Here is a 17,869-nt window from a genome sequence, read left to right as displayed (position 1 = left end):
CATTAGGAGCGATCATCATTGCGTCATAGTACTGAGATGGGGATCTTCATTGAGGTGACTCTTATTCTTCTCAAAGTATTTTTATGGGAAACCCTTACCAGTGTCGAAGTGGCCGTGGGCGGTTTGGAGCAGTGCTCCTCTACTTTTTTTTTAATTAAGTGTTACTGTTCCCAGTCTTATTTTAAAAAGAAACCGTTCCAGAATGGTTTAGTTTTAAAATAAAAGTGTAGGAAGAAGTTGAAACTTGCACATTCAGTGCACGGCACTGAACGATCCCTTAAACAGCAGGTGCATGTGTTTGGGGGTTTGTATTGTATGTGTGAGGGGGCACGGTAATGGGGTTTGTGGGGAGCGGGGGCAGGCCAGTAGGGAACATAGTTCCACTACTCGTGCACTTCTACCACTGACCCTAACCTAGCCTTAGTTCTGCTGGATTTTGGCTTGAGTTTGGATGAACTTTGCAGGTTTATGTGCCTGCTGAAAGATTTAGCACCAAAAAGCTGCTTCTGCAGTTTTTAACATACTGGCTAGGCTTATGTCTCATTACCTTAGCTCCGGTTTAGATTTCTGACTGCTGGACATCCTTCCTGGACTGTCCTCTTCCTACCTATAGTCCTCCTCTTTGGCTCAGATAGGATAGATGGTTGAACAGCCCTCACCAAAGGATTCAACGAGGTCATATTTGCCACTTGAAGGGCCAGTCTGGTGCTACTGGAACCCCTTTGGTCCCTAAGCAGTCACCCTGATTTTTCTGCTGCAGAAATGGCCCTGGATAGAGATCCAAGGAATTCTTCGAAAATCAGGTTCAATTTCTCACTGTTCTGACAACAAAAAAAGATGTGAGCAGGAAAAATGTTCTAAAAAGGATCAATATTTGAATGTTGAGCCACCAGAAGCAAGATAAAGGGGGAGGGGCAGAATCTAAAAGGCGGTTGGGCAGATTCAATGACCGTCCCCTTCTTATAATCCGAGCAGCAGTTTTCTTGAAGAAAGTGGGCCACTAGAATGGCACCAGAGACCATCTGCAAGACATCCTTCTTAGCAAAAAACAATGGAGAGCCATAAGCTATGACCTAACCTGTAGGAGTGAATCAGAATGTCGAACACACCCCTCTGCCACTGTATAATAGTCATTTTTACTATTACAAACTGGCCCTCGGAATTAATTTCATGGGTCCTCTCGCGAGACAAGGATTATCAACAGCTTTTTTAAATTCAGAAATTGATCAGGAAACCTCACCATATCTTTAGGTTCATGGTCACATGGGACAGAGTTTTGGATTGATTACTCGCTGGCATACAGGTCTTTATGAGGACAACGCAAACAAGAACTTTGTATTCACTAGTTTTCAAAGGCACCGACATTACAAACTAACACATTGGCATAACGTTAAGCATCACAGAAGGTTTGGAATGGGTTCAACCAAAGAACAACTAAAAGGGTGGATGGGTAACTCCCCTCTTTGACGTAGCAACCAGGTTTTTTTTTCTGGATCCCAGAGTTTCAGGGTTGGATGTTATGGTAATAAAACTTTGAAATGTCCTGATAATTTTGATACATGTTGCACGTTAACGGTTGTGGGGTCTCGATAGTATTTTTACCAGCTGTTTCTGGCATTGAGTACATGGGTGGATTTGCAACTGAGAGACCAGTGTTGCTGTTAATAGGGCTTTTTGACCAAACCAACATGGCACCCAGATGATTTCCTAATGCAGGGTGAAGATGGACATGATTATATTAATGTGAATTATTTTGTGCCCTTGGATTTGACAACGGAATATAAATACACAATTATGCTACAGAGGTAAGTGGCCCTTCAGAACATTTTGAATATCAACACGTGCAGAAACTATTTGAAACAAGAAGACCAGGCAAAGATGGTGAACAAGTTGCCTCCAACGCCGGATGCTTGTAATATTTTTCGTCAATCTTTGGAGTTTGATCAAGATGTTAGGCATCCCGTTAAAAGAAAGGCTGAGGAAATGGATTCCTGCAGAGTCTAGAGGCAAATATCTGTGCCTGCTCCTTTCAGGTATGGTATGCTTTCATTTAAATGTCTTTGGTTTCCATGCGGGCACACAGGCACAAGATTACACTTTGCGCCCTCAATGCATCCCCACAGCCACATCCCATTACCATGCTGGCATGCGCTGGCAAGGGACAATCTACATTATTCTGCCGGCTTCTTATGCTATTATGCATGCAATGCTGTGTTAATGCCCATGTGCAAATATAATGGCTCCAATGCCATAGCGTTATTTATTACTATGCACTTGTGGATCAACAGTTGGCAGTGCCGCATGCCAACACCTCGCCCGATCCCAATATTAACCTTTCAGCCTCCCACTATAAACAACGCCACATGCCTCCACAAAACATAACATTGAAAACCTTAGACCACACCCCCTCAAAAGCACATGACAAGCATGCATGAACCCAGCTGGCTTGCCACATGAACTCACACTGGATAACAAACATACGGATTCCGGGGCTTGGCCACGTCGAGTCGCAGTGCGTCATCCAAAATCACCTAGACGCAAACCTGCCCACTTAGCCCAGCTTCCTCACATAAAATGATGGCAAGAACGGGCGTTTCCTGGGGTGGGGTAATGATGTAGGAGACAGTGGATTCCCTTCACAGCATGGGAGGTAGAGCTTCAGGACGTGTTTGCATGCGTGTTGGCGTTTTGATAACAGGAAGCATGGAGTTCAAGTGGTGAGAGGTGCGAAGTAGAAGACGCAAGAAGATTTGCATGGAAGGAAAGGGGACTGTCAGGTGGTGCAAGAGGGAGGGTTGCGCGACAGAGTCAGCCAGATTGGAGTGGGGGCACTGCATGAATGGATCTGAAGTCTTAAATATGAAGGACCTGTTGTACGGAGAGAGCCAACAGGCATTAAGGTGAAAGGGAGATGAGTTAAGAATCTTACCAAAAGGAGCAAAAGAGGGTAGAGCAGTTGCCAAGATGGCAGATTACAAGAACAGAGGGGAGTGATTTTGCGCAATGGAAGGCTTTATGGTGTCATCGGAGAGCCACAGAAGAGAAAGATACCCGTTACAGCTTAAGAAACAGCCATGATTTCAAAACCCACGGGAAAGCCAGTCTCCGGTGCTCTGGTGTACGAGTGGAGAGGGATCCTGAGTGCAGCCGCACCCAGCAAGATTCCACCATCGCCACAAGCGAAACATAACAAAACAAGGAAGCTCATCCGACATCCTTTTCATTCATTAATTATCGACACTTGCGATTTCAATATGCAGGATGCTTTCTTAAACAGGTTTTTTCATTCCATCAAAGTGTCAATGAATTGTCAATCAACTACTCCTCAGGATCGTTTTATCCTTAGACGATGCGTGAGGTTCAGCTTCCTCTGAAACGGTATTTTGTGCAGAATCCATGTTTTCATCTGATCTGTATTATAACTGTTGAGCAGCTTGCTTACATGCCTGAAGTAGGAGCCTTTTGAGGCTAATAAATAATATTTATTTGGGGGAATTCGCTAGATAGCCTCACTGAAAAAAACAATGACATCAGAGCAGATCGAACACCCTTAATGAAACAGCCTTGTGACATCAAAACTTGCAGAATAACAGTCACCAAAAAGGCACTGTGATATGAGCGGTCCCTAGATAGCCTAACGGAAACAGAACAGTGGCATAATACTCTCTGAGCAACCTCAAACAGTGCAGTCCCATCACAGCCCATGGCCATGAAAGGTCATTGTGATCGCAGAGCTCAATTAGCCCAACGGGAACAGCCTCGTGACAATAGAAACCGTTGGGAACAGAGTGTGACTCAGAACAGACCTCCCATTGAACATTGCAAGCATCTTAGCCCCGTGATGTTCTCCGTGGAAGAGTGGAGGAAGAAAAGGGCCACATCCTCAGTTTCCTGCTGCTCTACTCCTTTTTGGTACTGGTAAGCACCACTCCTCCATGACCGCCTATGTCTAATTACCAAGGTAAGTTCTTTGTCCTCTGCTGTCCACCACCATCCTCCTGTATGTCATCACTCTGACCACCTTCTGCCTAACCTTCCCCTGGGCACTCCACTTCCCCCCATTGGCATCCCACTTTTCTCTCTTCCCACCATATACTGATCCTCCCCTCCTGACATGACAACACTCTGGTCGCTCAACCTGCACCCACTCCAACCTGACCTACCTGAATTGTCTATCTCAAGGAGTACCCCCTTTTCGCTCCACCTCCTCCTGCAATACCGTTGAACTCACCCTAGATTTCTAGAATGCTGAATCTCTCCATAAATAAAAAAAACCTTCTTTCTCACTGACTACTTTACCTCCCACTAGGGATGTAACAGTATAACGGTATACTGTTAAAGATACCGTGAAAAACAATTGAACAATAATAACCTTCACGTTGTTTATACCGGTATACCGTTTATACCGTTAAGTGTGCTTTTCAATCTGATGTGGAAAGGCTGCAGTAAGCAAGTGCTGCACAGTCTTGGTCTTGCACTGTTGGATGTGCCGTCTGCCAAGGGGGCCTTGTTTGGCAGACATGAGGCCACATTAGTAAATGCAGCTCTGCTGCTGTGACCGCTCTTTCTCTGTGATCAGTAGGGTCGGGTCAAAGATCAGCCGACTTTGCGCAAATTGTGTTGAAAGCTGCCCAGTGCCTGAACCTTTGTGTTCCCCATGCAAAGCTGGTAACGAGGAGCTGACTGACTGGCTCTATAAGCATACCAGAGACTCCAGTTCATAGACTCCGCCAGACCTGGAATTCATTGGCAAACTAGAACAAACTTATTTTGTTTCAGGCATTATTTATTTGAATGGCAGCATACTGATTTTAAACGTTTTCACAGAATCATGCAGCTCCTCGCTACAAGTCAGATGTTCTACGGTGATTGTCCCGATTTTCTATTTGCAATTAGCAAGACCACAGGAACAACACAAGGGTGAGATGAGGGCCTGAACTAAAAGTGAGCATTTTATTTTCCTTTTGTTCTTATGTAAACAAATGTAATAAAACATTCAGTGACTTGCAAAACAGTGGAGCGAGGAACACTTTGCTTAGCAACCACTCAGCCAGCAGGAGCAGAAATGTATCGACTCAGCCGGGCCCGGCATCATGTGCCATTAGTTCAGGAAGTTAAGGTCCTACTGCACTGAGCAAACACACATTGGTCTGGTTGTGCAAATTGTTATAAAAAAAAAGGACGCCCAGTGAAGTCATACATATTGAATTACTCTCCCCAAGGTTTAGATTCAAGGAACTTAAGTTTCTCATGGTCATGGATCGGATAGCCATCCAGTTCTGTTTTAGCTTAGAATTCTGGTATTTGTAGTTTCCCACCAATTTGAAAGATGGGGAACTACACATCCCAGAATTCAAAAGGGGAATGAACCGGATGCCCTTCTGTTGCATGACCACAAACAACTTTAGCTCTGTAGACCAGTCATGGCCGAACCAAAACACAAAATGCTTGTGTGAGGCAGCTTTTTGGGTCAAAGTGGGACACTTTTTTGGCCCAAGTGGGCCAGTTGGATGAGTGACTTCACTATGCGGCTAATAGTTTTGACCACTGTTGCTGAATAAATATTCTTTTAAATGTACAATTTGCATCATGTTTTATCAAAAATCTCCCCCTTGGTTACTATTCAAACAGAGTTCCAAAAGGAATAAATTCCGATTTGCAATTGTGGACCACTTTTATGTTGGTGCCCGAGATAATTTTATGCCCCAGTCCGACCCTGCTGTACACTGCATGAACACTGGGCCTATCAGTGCTTTCTGCTAGTATTTAAACTGCCCCCTACTGTCCTCTGTGTAGATTTGCACATTGGCACTAGAGTAGTTGCTTCACCTACCTGCCTTCTGCATATGGCACTCGACTCAAGCAGGCAGGACATTCAATTTGAAGTATCCAGAGCAATGGGGGTGAAATATTTCTTACGTCTATTCTCAATTTGTGACACCACCCATGAAAGCATTCCTCCCTCTGAACTCGCATCACAAGGGTCCTAATGCACTTAGACCTGGGGAGAACGGTGATGGGGCTGTGGTGAGGTCGTGGTCTAGGCCATATTTGTGCCGATATGTATTTTAACTTTGTCATTTTAAAAGTTTTTTTTGCCACTATCTTTAAGAAGGTAAATGAACATGTATTGCAAGAATCAAAGCCCACTGAACGCTGTCCTTTTAGGATTACATGGTCAGTGGTGACTCCGACATCAGACCTTCATAATACACCAGACAGATGGTAAACAAGCTATAGTGATTAGATCACTATGCAACCTTTCGGTGTGTCTGTGTTGGCTATGACATTTTGACAAAAGAAACACAATGACATGGGCTTTCAGACCACACATGAGTGAATTTTCTCCCTTTCGTGGGATAAAGAGTTGTCAAAACAAACTTTCTGTTGCAGCAAGGGGTCAGGATGCTCATGCTATGTGGTTAAAAAAAATGCAAGTCGAGGCCAATTTTCAAAGCGATGACCTGTGACTGAGCACAAAGCTCATTGCTCAAAATGTGCATTTTAACACTTCCACTAGTCACTCTTTCATTCAAGGTGATCACTGAATGAGCGCCATGAAAAACCAATTCCGCAGCCGCCTTAGATTCCTGGAGGATCAGCTTAATATGTACAAAGACAAGTTTCAAAATGCTACCTTGCTACAGCTGGATAATCATGCCTGCATATTCGTAATTTAACTAAAAAGCATTGACTTAATGGTAAGTTAAGTTATTTTTTTTGGTACAAGTAGTTTCAGTTGGAGCAGTTTTTAATGCCATTCCGTAAACCACACGTGCCCGACACAGAATCGATTTGTTAACAATAGGAAGAATAAATACAGTGCCAAGAAGGAAAAGGATTTACTTTGGGTGGGCGGCTTTGGGGTTTATATATTTAAAATGGATAATATTTTCTAAACATATGACAATGGGGGATTTCCCTGGTTCCATCATTGAATTTACATACAATAAGTCACACTGCAAAATTCACTAATCTCTGCGGGTATTCCTTGCTGCCATTCCAAAAGGTAACATGTCCGTGATTACTAAACACCTTTTGGCCCGCAAGTAAACTAAAGGCTGTAATGTAAAGAGAGAGTGTGAGTGTGTACACAAGCGCATACTACCATCAACCTCCATCGATCTGTGGCATGCAGATTATCAAGATGGCAACATGTTCATCTTCACCAGTAGCCAGTGGGGGTGCTAAAGCCTAAATGACCACTTAAGAAAAGCTATTAAGTTTGCTTTGCAGTCGCAGCAGGGCTACCCCGCCCCTCCTCCTATCCACACGTGTGTTTGTGGTGTTTTGGTGGAAGCAAGGGGTGGCATTTCAATGGAAATTATGTTGAAAAGACCAATTCTGGCCCTGGTTGCCTGGTTTTGTTTGTGATGGTAAATCTGACAATTTATGACCTTTTAAGAAAATATTTGTTAAGATTAGTTAACTCCACCTGCTATACCGTCATTTGGCAAAAAGATTATCGTACCGCCATAAAACTAATACTGTGACACCCTTACCTCCCACCACCCTCATTTTACACTGCCTCTCCTGCAACTTTGCACACAGACTTGGCTACCTTTTTTCACTCCACTCCCCTATCTAAGAAAGGCAGTGGTGTAGGCATTACGATTTTTTAAAAAGCCAATCTGTCTGCCCCAATCCGCACTGTCTTTCGCTTTTTGAACACATCTCTCATCAACCTCTTGCTCAAAGCCATCTACTATCAGCCTCATTGGCACTGTCAACCTCTTCTATGATCTTGACCTACTCCTTGAATCTCCCTCACTGAAATCCCTGTCCCATAGGGTAGCGTCAACTGCCCCACCATGGCCAAGGCCTACAAGCTCCAATTGTACTCTACTCTATTTGATCGCCCTCCATAACCCGCTGACACACAATCATGGGCCACTCGCGCAATCTCATCTTCCTCTCCTCCTCACTCTGTTCTCCCTCCCCCCCCCATCCCTCCCACCTCTGTTGTCCCACTACTTTTTGGCCATTCTCTTCTATCTTTCACTGCCTTCGTTTCTAAATAATAATTCAAAACCGACCAGTCTCCTTGGCCCATCTCAAACAAATCTGGACTTTCCTTCCAAGTTTTCTCTCCACCGCTTGCTGGCTCCACAAAATGTTTGAACTCCATTAAAGTGGAAATTCTGGAGTTCTATCTGGCATTGGTAGCTTTCTTTATTCCCTCTTGCCTAAGCCCTTAACCAAGGATCTCTCCACCCACCCAACAGTTAGGAACAGCCAGGTGTCTCAACCTGTGCCATGTGGGCAAAAGCATCTCCTTCCCCTTTGCTTCCCACAAGAAATTCCACCATGTTCTCACTACTGCCAGGTCCTTCTTTTACACCAACTAATCCCCCTCAGATGCTCAGAAACTATCCAGGACCTGTCAGTGAAGACATGCCACCACCTCGACTCCGCTTCTTTTCCTCCTCACTCTCAGCTGATGACTGCCAGCAACGTCTCCAAAATCTAAGCTACTGGACATCCTGTGAGCCCTCTCTTCCCTCCCTACTACTCATTTCATCTCTCTAACAACCCTTCTCACTATCAAACTGCTCAAGAGCTGCCCTGAATGCTTGAGCATCAATCCTTGCGACTGCCACCGCCTCCTGTGCTCCTGTTGGCCCAATCACACCAGAAAACAGTCAAGTACCCATCAGCCCTAACCTCTATTAACCTTTCAATTCCCCTGGTATCTTCCAATTATTTTTCAGGACAGCCGCTATCATCCACAATTTGAAGAAGGAACCATTAATGACAAACAACGCAGCCATCTAGCAACCAATCTCTCTTGCCACGCTATTTTAAAGTTGTTAAATCTGTACTCTTCAACCACATTACTATTTGAAAGCCAACAGACTCAGTACCCTCTTTCAATCTTTGTTTGCACCATACACTAAATTGAAACAGTGCTTACCTAGGTTTATAACTCCCTCACTATGGCTCACCACTGCCAACTGTCGTCATTCTCCTTTATCGCTCTACCGCATTTGACAGTTGACCATCCATCCCTCCTTCAGATTAGCTCACATCTTGGCTTTCAGGGCACAGTCTCTGCTTTGGTGCCTTCTACCTGGATGAGCACCCTTGTACCATGTCCTAGAACAATAGGCCCTTCTTCACCATGAACCTCCAGATAAGGGACCACTTCTCTACAGACTAGACTTCTCTTCTAAAACGCATCTCTTCCTATAATTCTCATATCATTTGCCATTGTAACTCAAACCTTCTTCAACCATGAGCTGTATGTACACTTGCATCGATAACTAAGTCTACCCATAAATGGTGCTGCATTGCTTGAGACTCTCCTCTTCAAAGGCTGGCTCTTCCTAATGTGAGACTGGGAGGAGGAGGAGGAAGTGGAAGAATTGTAAAACTAAAGTGGTCTTTGTCCTGCTTCCAATGACACACCTGTATCCCTTAAACTATGTAATTTCCACCTAACTTCCTTACCCAAGACATCCATTAGTTTTCAAAAATTGAGTAGCAAAGTTTGCTAATTAAAACATTTTTGATTAGCAAACAGACCCATTTGATTAGCAATTTTTTACTAATATTGTTAATGTCACCAGAGGTTATTTGTACCCAAGACATGAAATGAGCATACAGCACTTTTGCATACCGCTGAAATAAGACATTAGTGAGAGGAGTCAGGCCTTGCAAATTCTTTAAAATTCAGCTAGACCTTAGGTCAGATGACAGTTTACCTATTCAACCGAAGAGAAATGCACTCGACCCATAGCAACAGAGGACAACAAATTTAAAATGTGATTTCTTTAAAATGGTGCATGTCATTACAAACCCACTTTATGTTTGGCACACTGCTACTACCCAGAGGCCAGCCATGCACCGTGAAACTTTTATTTGATATTTACTGCAAAGTTTCAAACATCTCTTGCATATGCTACTCGCCCTTCATAAAAACTACTCGACTATGTGAGTGTGCAAAAAGACTGCAAGCAATAGAGAAGTGTCTTTAAAATGTAAAAGGTTAGCTGCACGAATGGACACAAATAGATATGATAAAAAAGGCTCTGAAAACAGTTTGGCCAACTGTCTCCGGCAGGGGGTAATTTATAATACAATCATGAAGCAAAGTGAGTTCTGGAGGCCAACTACATTGTTTGGTATTGCAGCAGATCTGTAGATGCACAGACTGTATGGAACTATTGAGCACTACTTTGCATAAGCATCTAGTTCGCTTTATGTATTCATTATGTAAGAGGAAAGAAATAGACAAAGCAGAGTGGATTGCGTAGCAGGCAGAGGACTGGGCAAACTACGTGGAATATTGTAATTTGTGGTCATCTCACTTTCAGGGTACCTGGTAGAAATGTGAATGAGTGTGGGTTTGCCTATGGGTTGAGTGTCAGTTGCAAGATGTGTGCAACCTTCAGGTTACACAACTGAATTTGTCCATCAGAAGTATTTGATCATGTGATCATGCACATTTTTGAAAAGTGTTTACTTGTCAATATTATGCATCTTCCCCAACAAAATGAAATATAGTTGACACTATGAAATTTAGATACACTAACCTAAACCTTACGGTAAAGCATGGAAATGATGCAGTGTTTTACAGTATTAATACTGTAATTATGCATTGTTACAACTTACATTTTAGGAATGGAATTGCATGACTGTCTTTTAAAAAAAAAAAAAAGTGGACACATAATAGTCTTTGCCAGACAGGATATAGAACGCTTAATAAAAGTATCATCCCGATTATTTCTGGTTTGCAATTAATTGAAAAAGAAAAAAAGAAAATCTTGCCTAGCGCGTCCACACATACGTTTGGCACTTAAAAGTGGAGGAGATGATTACTGCTGCACTTTCTCTCCATTAGCAGTTGAAATGAACAGCAAAAAGAGGGTGAAAAGACACTGAGGGCAAGAGATGAATGCAGGGCGAGCTGTGCTTTCATTGAAGAGGGCAACTTAAATAGCTAGCTTTGCTGCACAAGTCTCCATGTGATTAGCAAACCCACAGGATTGCTACGCAACACTGCTTATTTTATGCCTTGCCTACCACATCTCCCAAGGCTTCCACTCATGAGTCCTATTTGCCAGTGGCCTGAAACATCATTACTTCACCAGCTCAACTGCTATAGCTGCCTCATTACTATCCTGCCATATCTCACCAGAATCATGAAACCATTTGCGACTACTCAACAGAAGCAACACATCACCATAAACAACCTACTCAACCCCTTCCAATCTGGCTTTCAACCTGGACATATCATTCAGACCGCTACTCTACATAACCTGGATGACATCCACAACATCGCAGAGAAAGGACAGACAGCACTACTCTGACTCCTCTAGCTCTCTGCTGCCATCGTCCACACCATTCTACTCAATATCCTTTCCCACAAGATGAAGCTGTCAGCATCATTCTCAACTGGTTCACTTCCTTCCTTACCGACAGGACACACTTAGTCTCCCTTCCCCTTTTTAATAGGACCCCCCTGTCATGTACAGGGTCCCATAAAGCACCTCCTGATCAACACTCTTCAACCTATATGTTGAACCCCTTGGACAGTATGCAGCTAACATACTGAAATACTTCCAAATCTCATCCCCGTCACAACTCCACATCCTCGCCACCAACTCCGCCTGGTTAGCCACCCACTTCTTCAAGCTCAGCCCTTCCAAATCAGAGTACATCATCTGCCTGCCCAGACACAAACCCAAACTCAACCTCTGGATCAATGAACTTACCACTGACAACCCACACATATCCCTATCCACACCTGTCAACTCCATTGGCTTCTCCATCAACCCTCACCTATCATTCACACACCACATAGCTGCTGTTACCAAAACATGCAATCTACAAACACAATGCCTACACAAGATCAGAAACATCATTCCTCCTGATGAGGTCTGCACCGCAATCCGAGCGCTGGTTCTCTGCAAGTTGCACTATGGCAATGCTCTCCTCACTGGACTCCACAGCAGCACCATTGCCCCCCTGCAAACTGGAACCCATCACCCAGACAAACGCTCATTCACCACTTAAAGAGCCTGAAAGCACACCTGTTTCCCCACGCACAGCCCTGCCACGTCATCTACCCAGCTACCACTTGGCTATCCTTATCTTTCTATCCTATCCTAAAAACATTTTGAAACTTCTGTTTCACCCCCCCCCCCTTTTCAACTGTTGATCTTCTAAGGCGCTCCGAGACCATGTAGGTAGGTATCAACAAACATTCTAATAAATAAATACATATATTCCCAGCCATCGTCACTCACCACTGGATTATATATCTGTATAGATTATAATTGCAGAAGATGTATTATAAATCGGCATTAAGCTGTCCCAGTGTGCGGTTTCCAGCCCCTTCCCCGCCACCATCAGAATTAATGTTTAATGACTTTGTAAATCAGCAAGAAATGTGAGTGTACAATGCTTCTTGGCGAACAACTTTTCATGTTCGACATATACCAAAAAAATGAATAGACTGGTTGAAACTTGACAGATAACAGAGATATCAGACCTCATTAGATATCCCCTTCTGACCTGCTGAGTGACATAAAAGCTTATTGGCTAGTCTTTCTAAATAAGACATGGGACGTCAGGGCTCTCTGATATCCTTATTGAAACTGCGTCGTCACGCTCGCTGGGTAGCCTTCACCAGCACTGTGACGTCAGATCTTACTGAACGTGACACATCCTAATGACACCAAAGCTCATTGGACACCCCCGCCGAGGCAGCACTGTGACATGAGGTCATGGGGTGACGAATGATGCAACCTCGCAGCAATCCTGCAACCTATCACACACTACGGCTAAATCAAAACAACAAAAAACCACCTGCGTTATACTCCCACCCACGTCTCTGCGTCACCTGTGGTGGCAGGATGACAGCGGTACCTACCGCAGGGAGAGCATTTAAACAAACGTGGGCACTTAACAGCTCCGCACCAGGTAGGCAGAGTCTGCGCAGAAGCGTTTCATCTTTGGCACGGTGATGTAATGCAAAGTCATTAAGAAAATACAACTCAATTACATCAGATCAGGGTAGACTAAAAAGAAAAGGAAATGGCTGCTTTTCTTGGTGTCCTGTTTTGCTTCGCAAATCATGTTCTCCCAAGTCAATGTTCTCTCTGGGTTTCAAATAAAACCGAGCCCTTCTGTTCTATGGTGGATGTGAAATACAGATTACTCGGGGGGGGGGGGGTGTAGGGGGGGCCAGTAGGGAAGTAACGCTGCATTTACATGGTGTGCTGATGCATCCAAACTGCTCCACGCAGCGGAAAGGCAGTGGTTAGATATGCCACGGTCTATAGAGAATATGGCCTACCGACCCGCACGCGCCATGGGTGCCTCCAAAGCACATGAATAATGCAGAACTCCCTCCCACCCACATGCGACGCAGAGGCTGCCCGCCCGGATAACGCATTTATCATAGGTCTGTGCCGGCTCACAGGGAGGGAGGGAGGGAGCGAGCCAATGGACGGAGGAAAGGAGGCGGGAGGGATGGGAGATTAGTAGGGGAGAGAGGATGAGGGGTGGGAAGGGTAGGGATTATGGACCATAAGGGGAGGTGGGGAAGAAGAGCGAAAACGGGCGTATGGGGAGGAGGACGGGCGGCGGGAGGGGGAGATGAGTGAAACGACGAGGGGTAAAAAAAAGGAGAGTGGGTGGACAGGAAGAGAAGAGATGAAGGATGATGCAGAGGGAAATGGATCGGGAAAAGCAGGGAAAGGATAGGGCGACGAGAAGGAGAGAGGAAGCAGAATAACTAGTGGTTATGCAGGACAAGCTCGCCCGCACAAGCGTCGTCAGACATCAGAATCACCAAAAAAATCACCCAGCCAGCATGGCCTCCACTGCCAGAGTGCAAAGGTCGTGTACCCATATCAAGTAGCGTCCGAGGGGAGGGAGGAGGTTTCAGGGCGAATAGATGCAATGCAGTGAACAGGATTGGAAAAGAATGGGGCTCTGATCCAAGAGAAAGGGGCAACATGGCCAGCAGGGGCCAGAACCGCATAAACAATTCCTCAAAATTGACAGAGCAAGGGGGGGGGCGCACTGGTTTACAGAACATCACCCCTCCCGATCCACTAATTTTCAAGAGAATTGGCAAAGAACGTGGCATGAAAGATCCACCACCACCACCACCAACCACAAAACTAACTGTGGCCTGGGCGGCTAGAGGACATTACAGAGAGACAAGCCTCATACCCACCTCAAATCTCACAGGGAAGAGGCCTCAAGATCCCAAATCCTTCCCCGACCCACATCAACTACTAAAGCCTGCCATGGGTCTTATCAGAGAACGTGGAAAGGACATACTTTAAGTGGACAGGAGGATCAACCATCACAGAGGCGACCAAGGCCTAGAATTGCCCTGTCAGTGACCCCCGCCACCCTAAAACTGTTATGGTTCTGGAGGGGTAAATAGGAACCAGCCATCAACATTCACCAAATAGAGGCAGTAGAGGGGGTGATCAGAGTTACCGCTACCGTCTCCACACACAGAGGAGAAAACTCGACATTGCATGGGCAGGACTGGCGCAAGCATGAGGTTAGGCCCAATTTTCCTTTATGTGCCCCCTCAGGAGTTAAGTGCCCACCTAAGATATGCCCATACCATGGAGTCGGAAGACCAGATTGTGTTCCCGACCCTGGGCACATGATGCCTCCCGATTGTGCAGTGCCCAAAGCCTGCATCATATCATGATGCAAAAATGTCACAACACCCCAGCACTCCGATGCACAATGCCCTAGCGTCTCACAGCACAATGTCCCCAGGACACAATATTCCAGTGACCTGGGTTCCTGTACCCACTCAGACGTCAACAGTGTCTCTTTGCTCCCTGTGCACAATGCACACATACCACAATGTACTAGTACCCCAATGCACCATTTATCCAAGTGCCACTGTTGCGCAATACTCCACAGTCCCCATTGCACAATTGTCTTTGTTGCAACATCTTTCGGTGTGTCCCTGTGTCGAAGGTCCACTGCCCCGTTTGCACCACAACCCAGAGCTCCATTGCATAACTTTTCAGTGTCCCTATGAACAAAAAAAACAATGTTCCTGGTGCACAACACCCGATTGTCCCTGAATCACACTATTCCAGATCCTACAATGCACAATGTTGCAGTGTCGCCATTTCCCAAAGGAGCAGTGCCCCTGGTGTCCCCGTTGCACCATCTTTCAGTACCCAGGTGCACAATGTCCTCTTCGCCCCCTCCCCAAGTCTCGAATTACACAATGTTCCACCATGCAATGTTCCAGTCCCACCACTCCACAGCATCTCGGCATTGCACGTGACCCCAAATTGCACGTTGTAACAAATCTCACAAGGACGCAGACGGTCCCGGGTGAATGCCCTCCAGGGTGCACAGCTTCCCAGGATGAAATAGTGCCCGCTGAAGGACACTGCCATGATCTCCACCACACCTGAACCGCTACCAAAAAGACAGCAACCTGATTACCATTGGAAGAGAAGTCACTGAGTCGCGCCACCCCGTCTTCCACAAGAGACTCGAGAAAAGATAATTGTGGGGGGCAGGCGTCACACACCCCTCGCTTTCCCAGCAGCGAAAGCTGGCAAGATCCTATGGCCTGCTAGATTCGCACCCATCGTCTCTCCCTCCAGCAGGAACCCGGTGCCCTGCGGGCGGTCATGGTACGCACCCACTTCACATCCCTACCCCCCGCCCGGAATACGCACTACCCAGCCTGTGTCCTGATACTGGGGAACGGCAGGGCGTAGGAAGAGCAGATGCTCCAGAAAATAAGACATTTCCCCCAGGTTGTACCCTGTTGTGTGTGCTCACAAAATGGTGTGGTTGGAAATTCGCTTCCCAACACCCCTGCTTACACTGTAACATTTATATACATGGACTGCGGCGATGATTTGGGGAAAGGGGTCCTAAATTACCAAGGGCGAACCCTGTATTGTAATATTTTTGTAAACAATACAATAAAATAACCCCAACCCCGGCGCTTGATGCTTTTCAAAATTGTTCATATATACGCCACCCCTGTTTGAGTAATTGCAGTGGGGGGGGGGCTGTCTTACCTGCCCGGGGGCTGGCAGCGCCCAGCACACACCGCAGACGGTGAGGAGGATGGCCGCGTGCCCCAGCATGGTGTCGATAGGGTTCTAGAGCCGGGAGGTTTAGAACGGGGTTTTAGAGGTGGGCTCGGGCCGGGTGGGGTAAGGTAAGGGGGAGTCGGGCCTCTCCCTGCGCCGAGTCTCCTGTCCGCAGTGTCTGGCTCGGTCTGCTCAGAGCCGCTGCTAATGACTGCTGCCTCGCCCGCCCACCCCCTCAGTACAGAGGAGCTGGCAGGAGGAAGTCCCTCCTCCTCCTCCCAGGGATGCAGCAGCTGCACAGGCCGAGACAGCCTCCTCTGCAGGCAGCCGCGCCGGGAACGCGGCAAGGGACACCCGGGAGTCATTAGCACGGGAGTGTGTGGTTCTCAGCCGAGGGGGGAGAACCCCAACAACCTCACTGGTATCAGGGTTAAAGGAGGGGGAGGGGTCTGTAGCAGGCCCGGGGTTCTAGCTGTCTGCTGAAGGTGGGGTTCCGCGGGAGACGGAGAACGGCAAGGAACAGGGTAGGTGGTGTCGTGTGGGGAGTGCAATTTGGGGGAGCCCTTGACAGAAACAGCGAATTTCTGGGCGGCGTGCGCCTGCCGCGGTGTTTTACACATCACACCATATGACACCGCATCCTCGAGCCACAGAGGGCAAACCAAACAGATTGAACCAGACATGGGAGTGTACACCAGAGGGGTGTGGGCACAATCTATGAGAAACGTGCTACCCACCAGTCACATGGCTTGTGTGACATTCCCTTCCTCTTACTGCTGCTCACTGTCTTTCCCCCATCTCCCTGCTGCCTGTCACTAGGCGTCTCGACCTTTTAAAATTGTTATGAGGTTCCAGTGCAATTGAAATTCTGATTCGTCTTCAACCTTCTATTGAAAGAAATTGGACTGGATGAATAGCTTAAAGGTCACAGAAGGAAAAAGGTTGTGGTTATTATATAATGCTCATCAGGCCCTCCAAATCAGGGTCATTTGAGGTGTTTGTGCTACTCAAGTATCCCTCCAGTACTAAGGGCCCGATTCATGGAAATCCGCGCATAGATCCAGCAAAGCCTGCGTGCCGAGACCGAATCTGCGCTAATTGTTCACGCAAAGTAACCGTATACGCAAGTCGCTGCCGGAACGGGCCGACGCCCCCACGCAAAGCAAAAACTGCCCGAAACAGCTAGCTGCCTTTGCATGCTCCCCGGGCGCAAATACATGCACCCTCAAAAGAGTGTGTGGGGTCCCCCGCAAGCAGGCCTGCCTCTTACCAGCACCACGACAACATGCGTACGATTTATCATAACTCAGGTAAAAATCTGCGTGCAAATCCCCATAGACCGTTCCTGCATCCCACTACACTGCGTACACGCACCCCTAAATTAGATAGTAAACCTGCCTGCGTACACGCACCCCTTAATCCGACACCAGATCTTACCTCTGCGTGGTGAATCCTATGCGCAAGTGTCTGTACAGCTGCCTTCGGGTGGCAGATAGTAGGAGGGCTTTGTGTGGCCATTTATTTCCCTGACGAGAGGTTGCACAGGCGGATTCATGAATACGTATCATTCCGCGCAATATTGGGCGTGCGAGTGACTGCCTGTGGGCCATCCCTTGTATCGCCCACATTTTCCCTTGTTCTTCCTCATTTTATGAGTTCCGCCCCCTTTTCTGCCCTCTGCGCATGACACGCCCTCACTCTGCATGGTGTCTCACGCAAGGGAGTCGCCCACCCGCAGAGACAGGCTGAGCATGTGCAAAGTCCTTGCAAAGTAGGAAAAAGTTCCACACTGTCCATTAAATGATTCGACAAACTGT

The 17,869-nt window shown here is 46.5% G+C and overlaps 1 protein-coding gene across 2 annotated transcripts in view; it reads right to left on the bottom strand.

Annotated features, from left to right (window-relative positions):
• Positions 1–16,306, bottom strand: part of APLP1 (amyloid beta precursor like protein 1) — a 437,997-nt gene extending 421,691 nt beyond the window's left edge. For both annotated transcript variants that reach the window (XM_069604873.1, XM_069604874.1), the window contains exon 1: positions 16,038–16,306. In XM_069604873.1, coding sequence (XP_069460974.1) covers positions 16,038–16,106 — 69 coding nt within the window. In that variant the 5' untranslated portion in view covers positions 16,107–16,306. The remainder of the gene's footprint in view (positions 1–16,037) is intronic.
• Between the last annotated feature and the right edge of the window lie 1,563 nt (positions 16,307–17,869).

The sequence above is a fragment of the Ambystoma mexicanum genome, chromosome 1p (assembly GCF_040938575.1).
Source record: "Ambystoma mexicanum isolate Mex_15411 chromosome 1p, UKY_AmexF1_1, whole genome shotgun sequence".
NCBI lineage: Eukaryota > Metazoa > Chordata > Amphibia > Caudata > Ambystomatidae > Ambystoma > Ambystoma mexicanum.
This window is presented reverse-complemented; position numbering and strand designations above follow the sequence as displayed.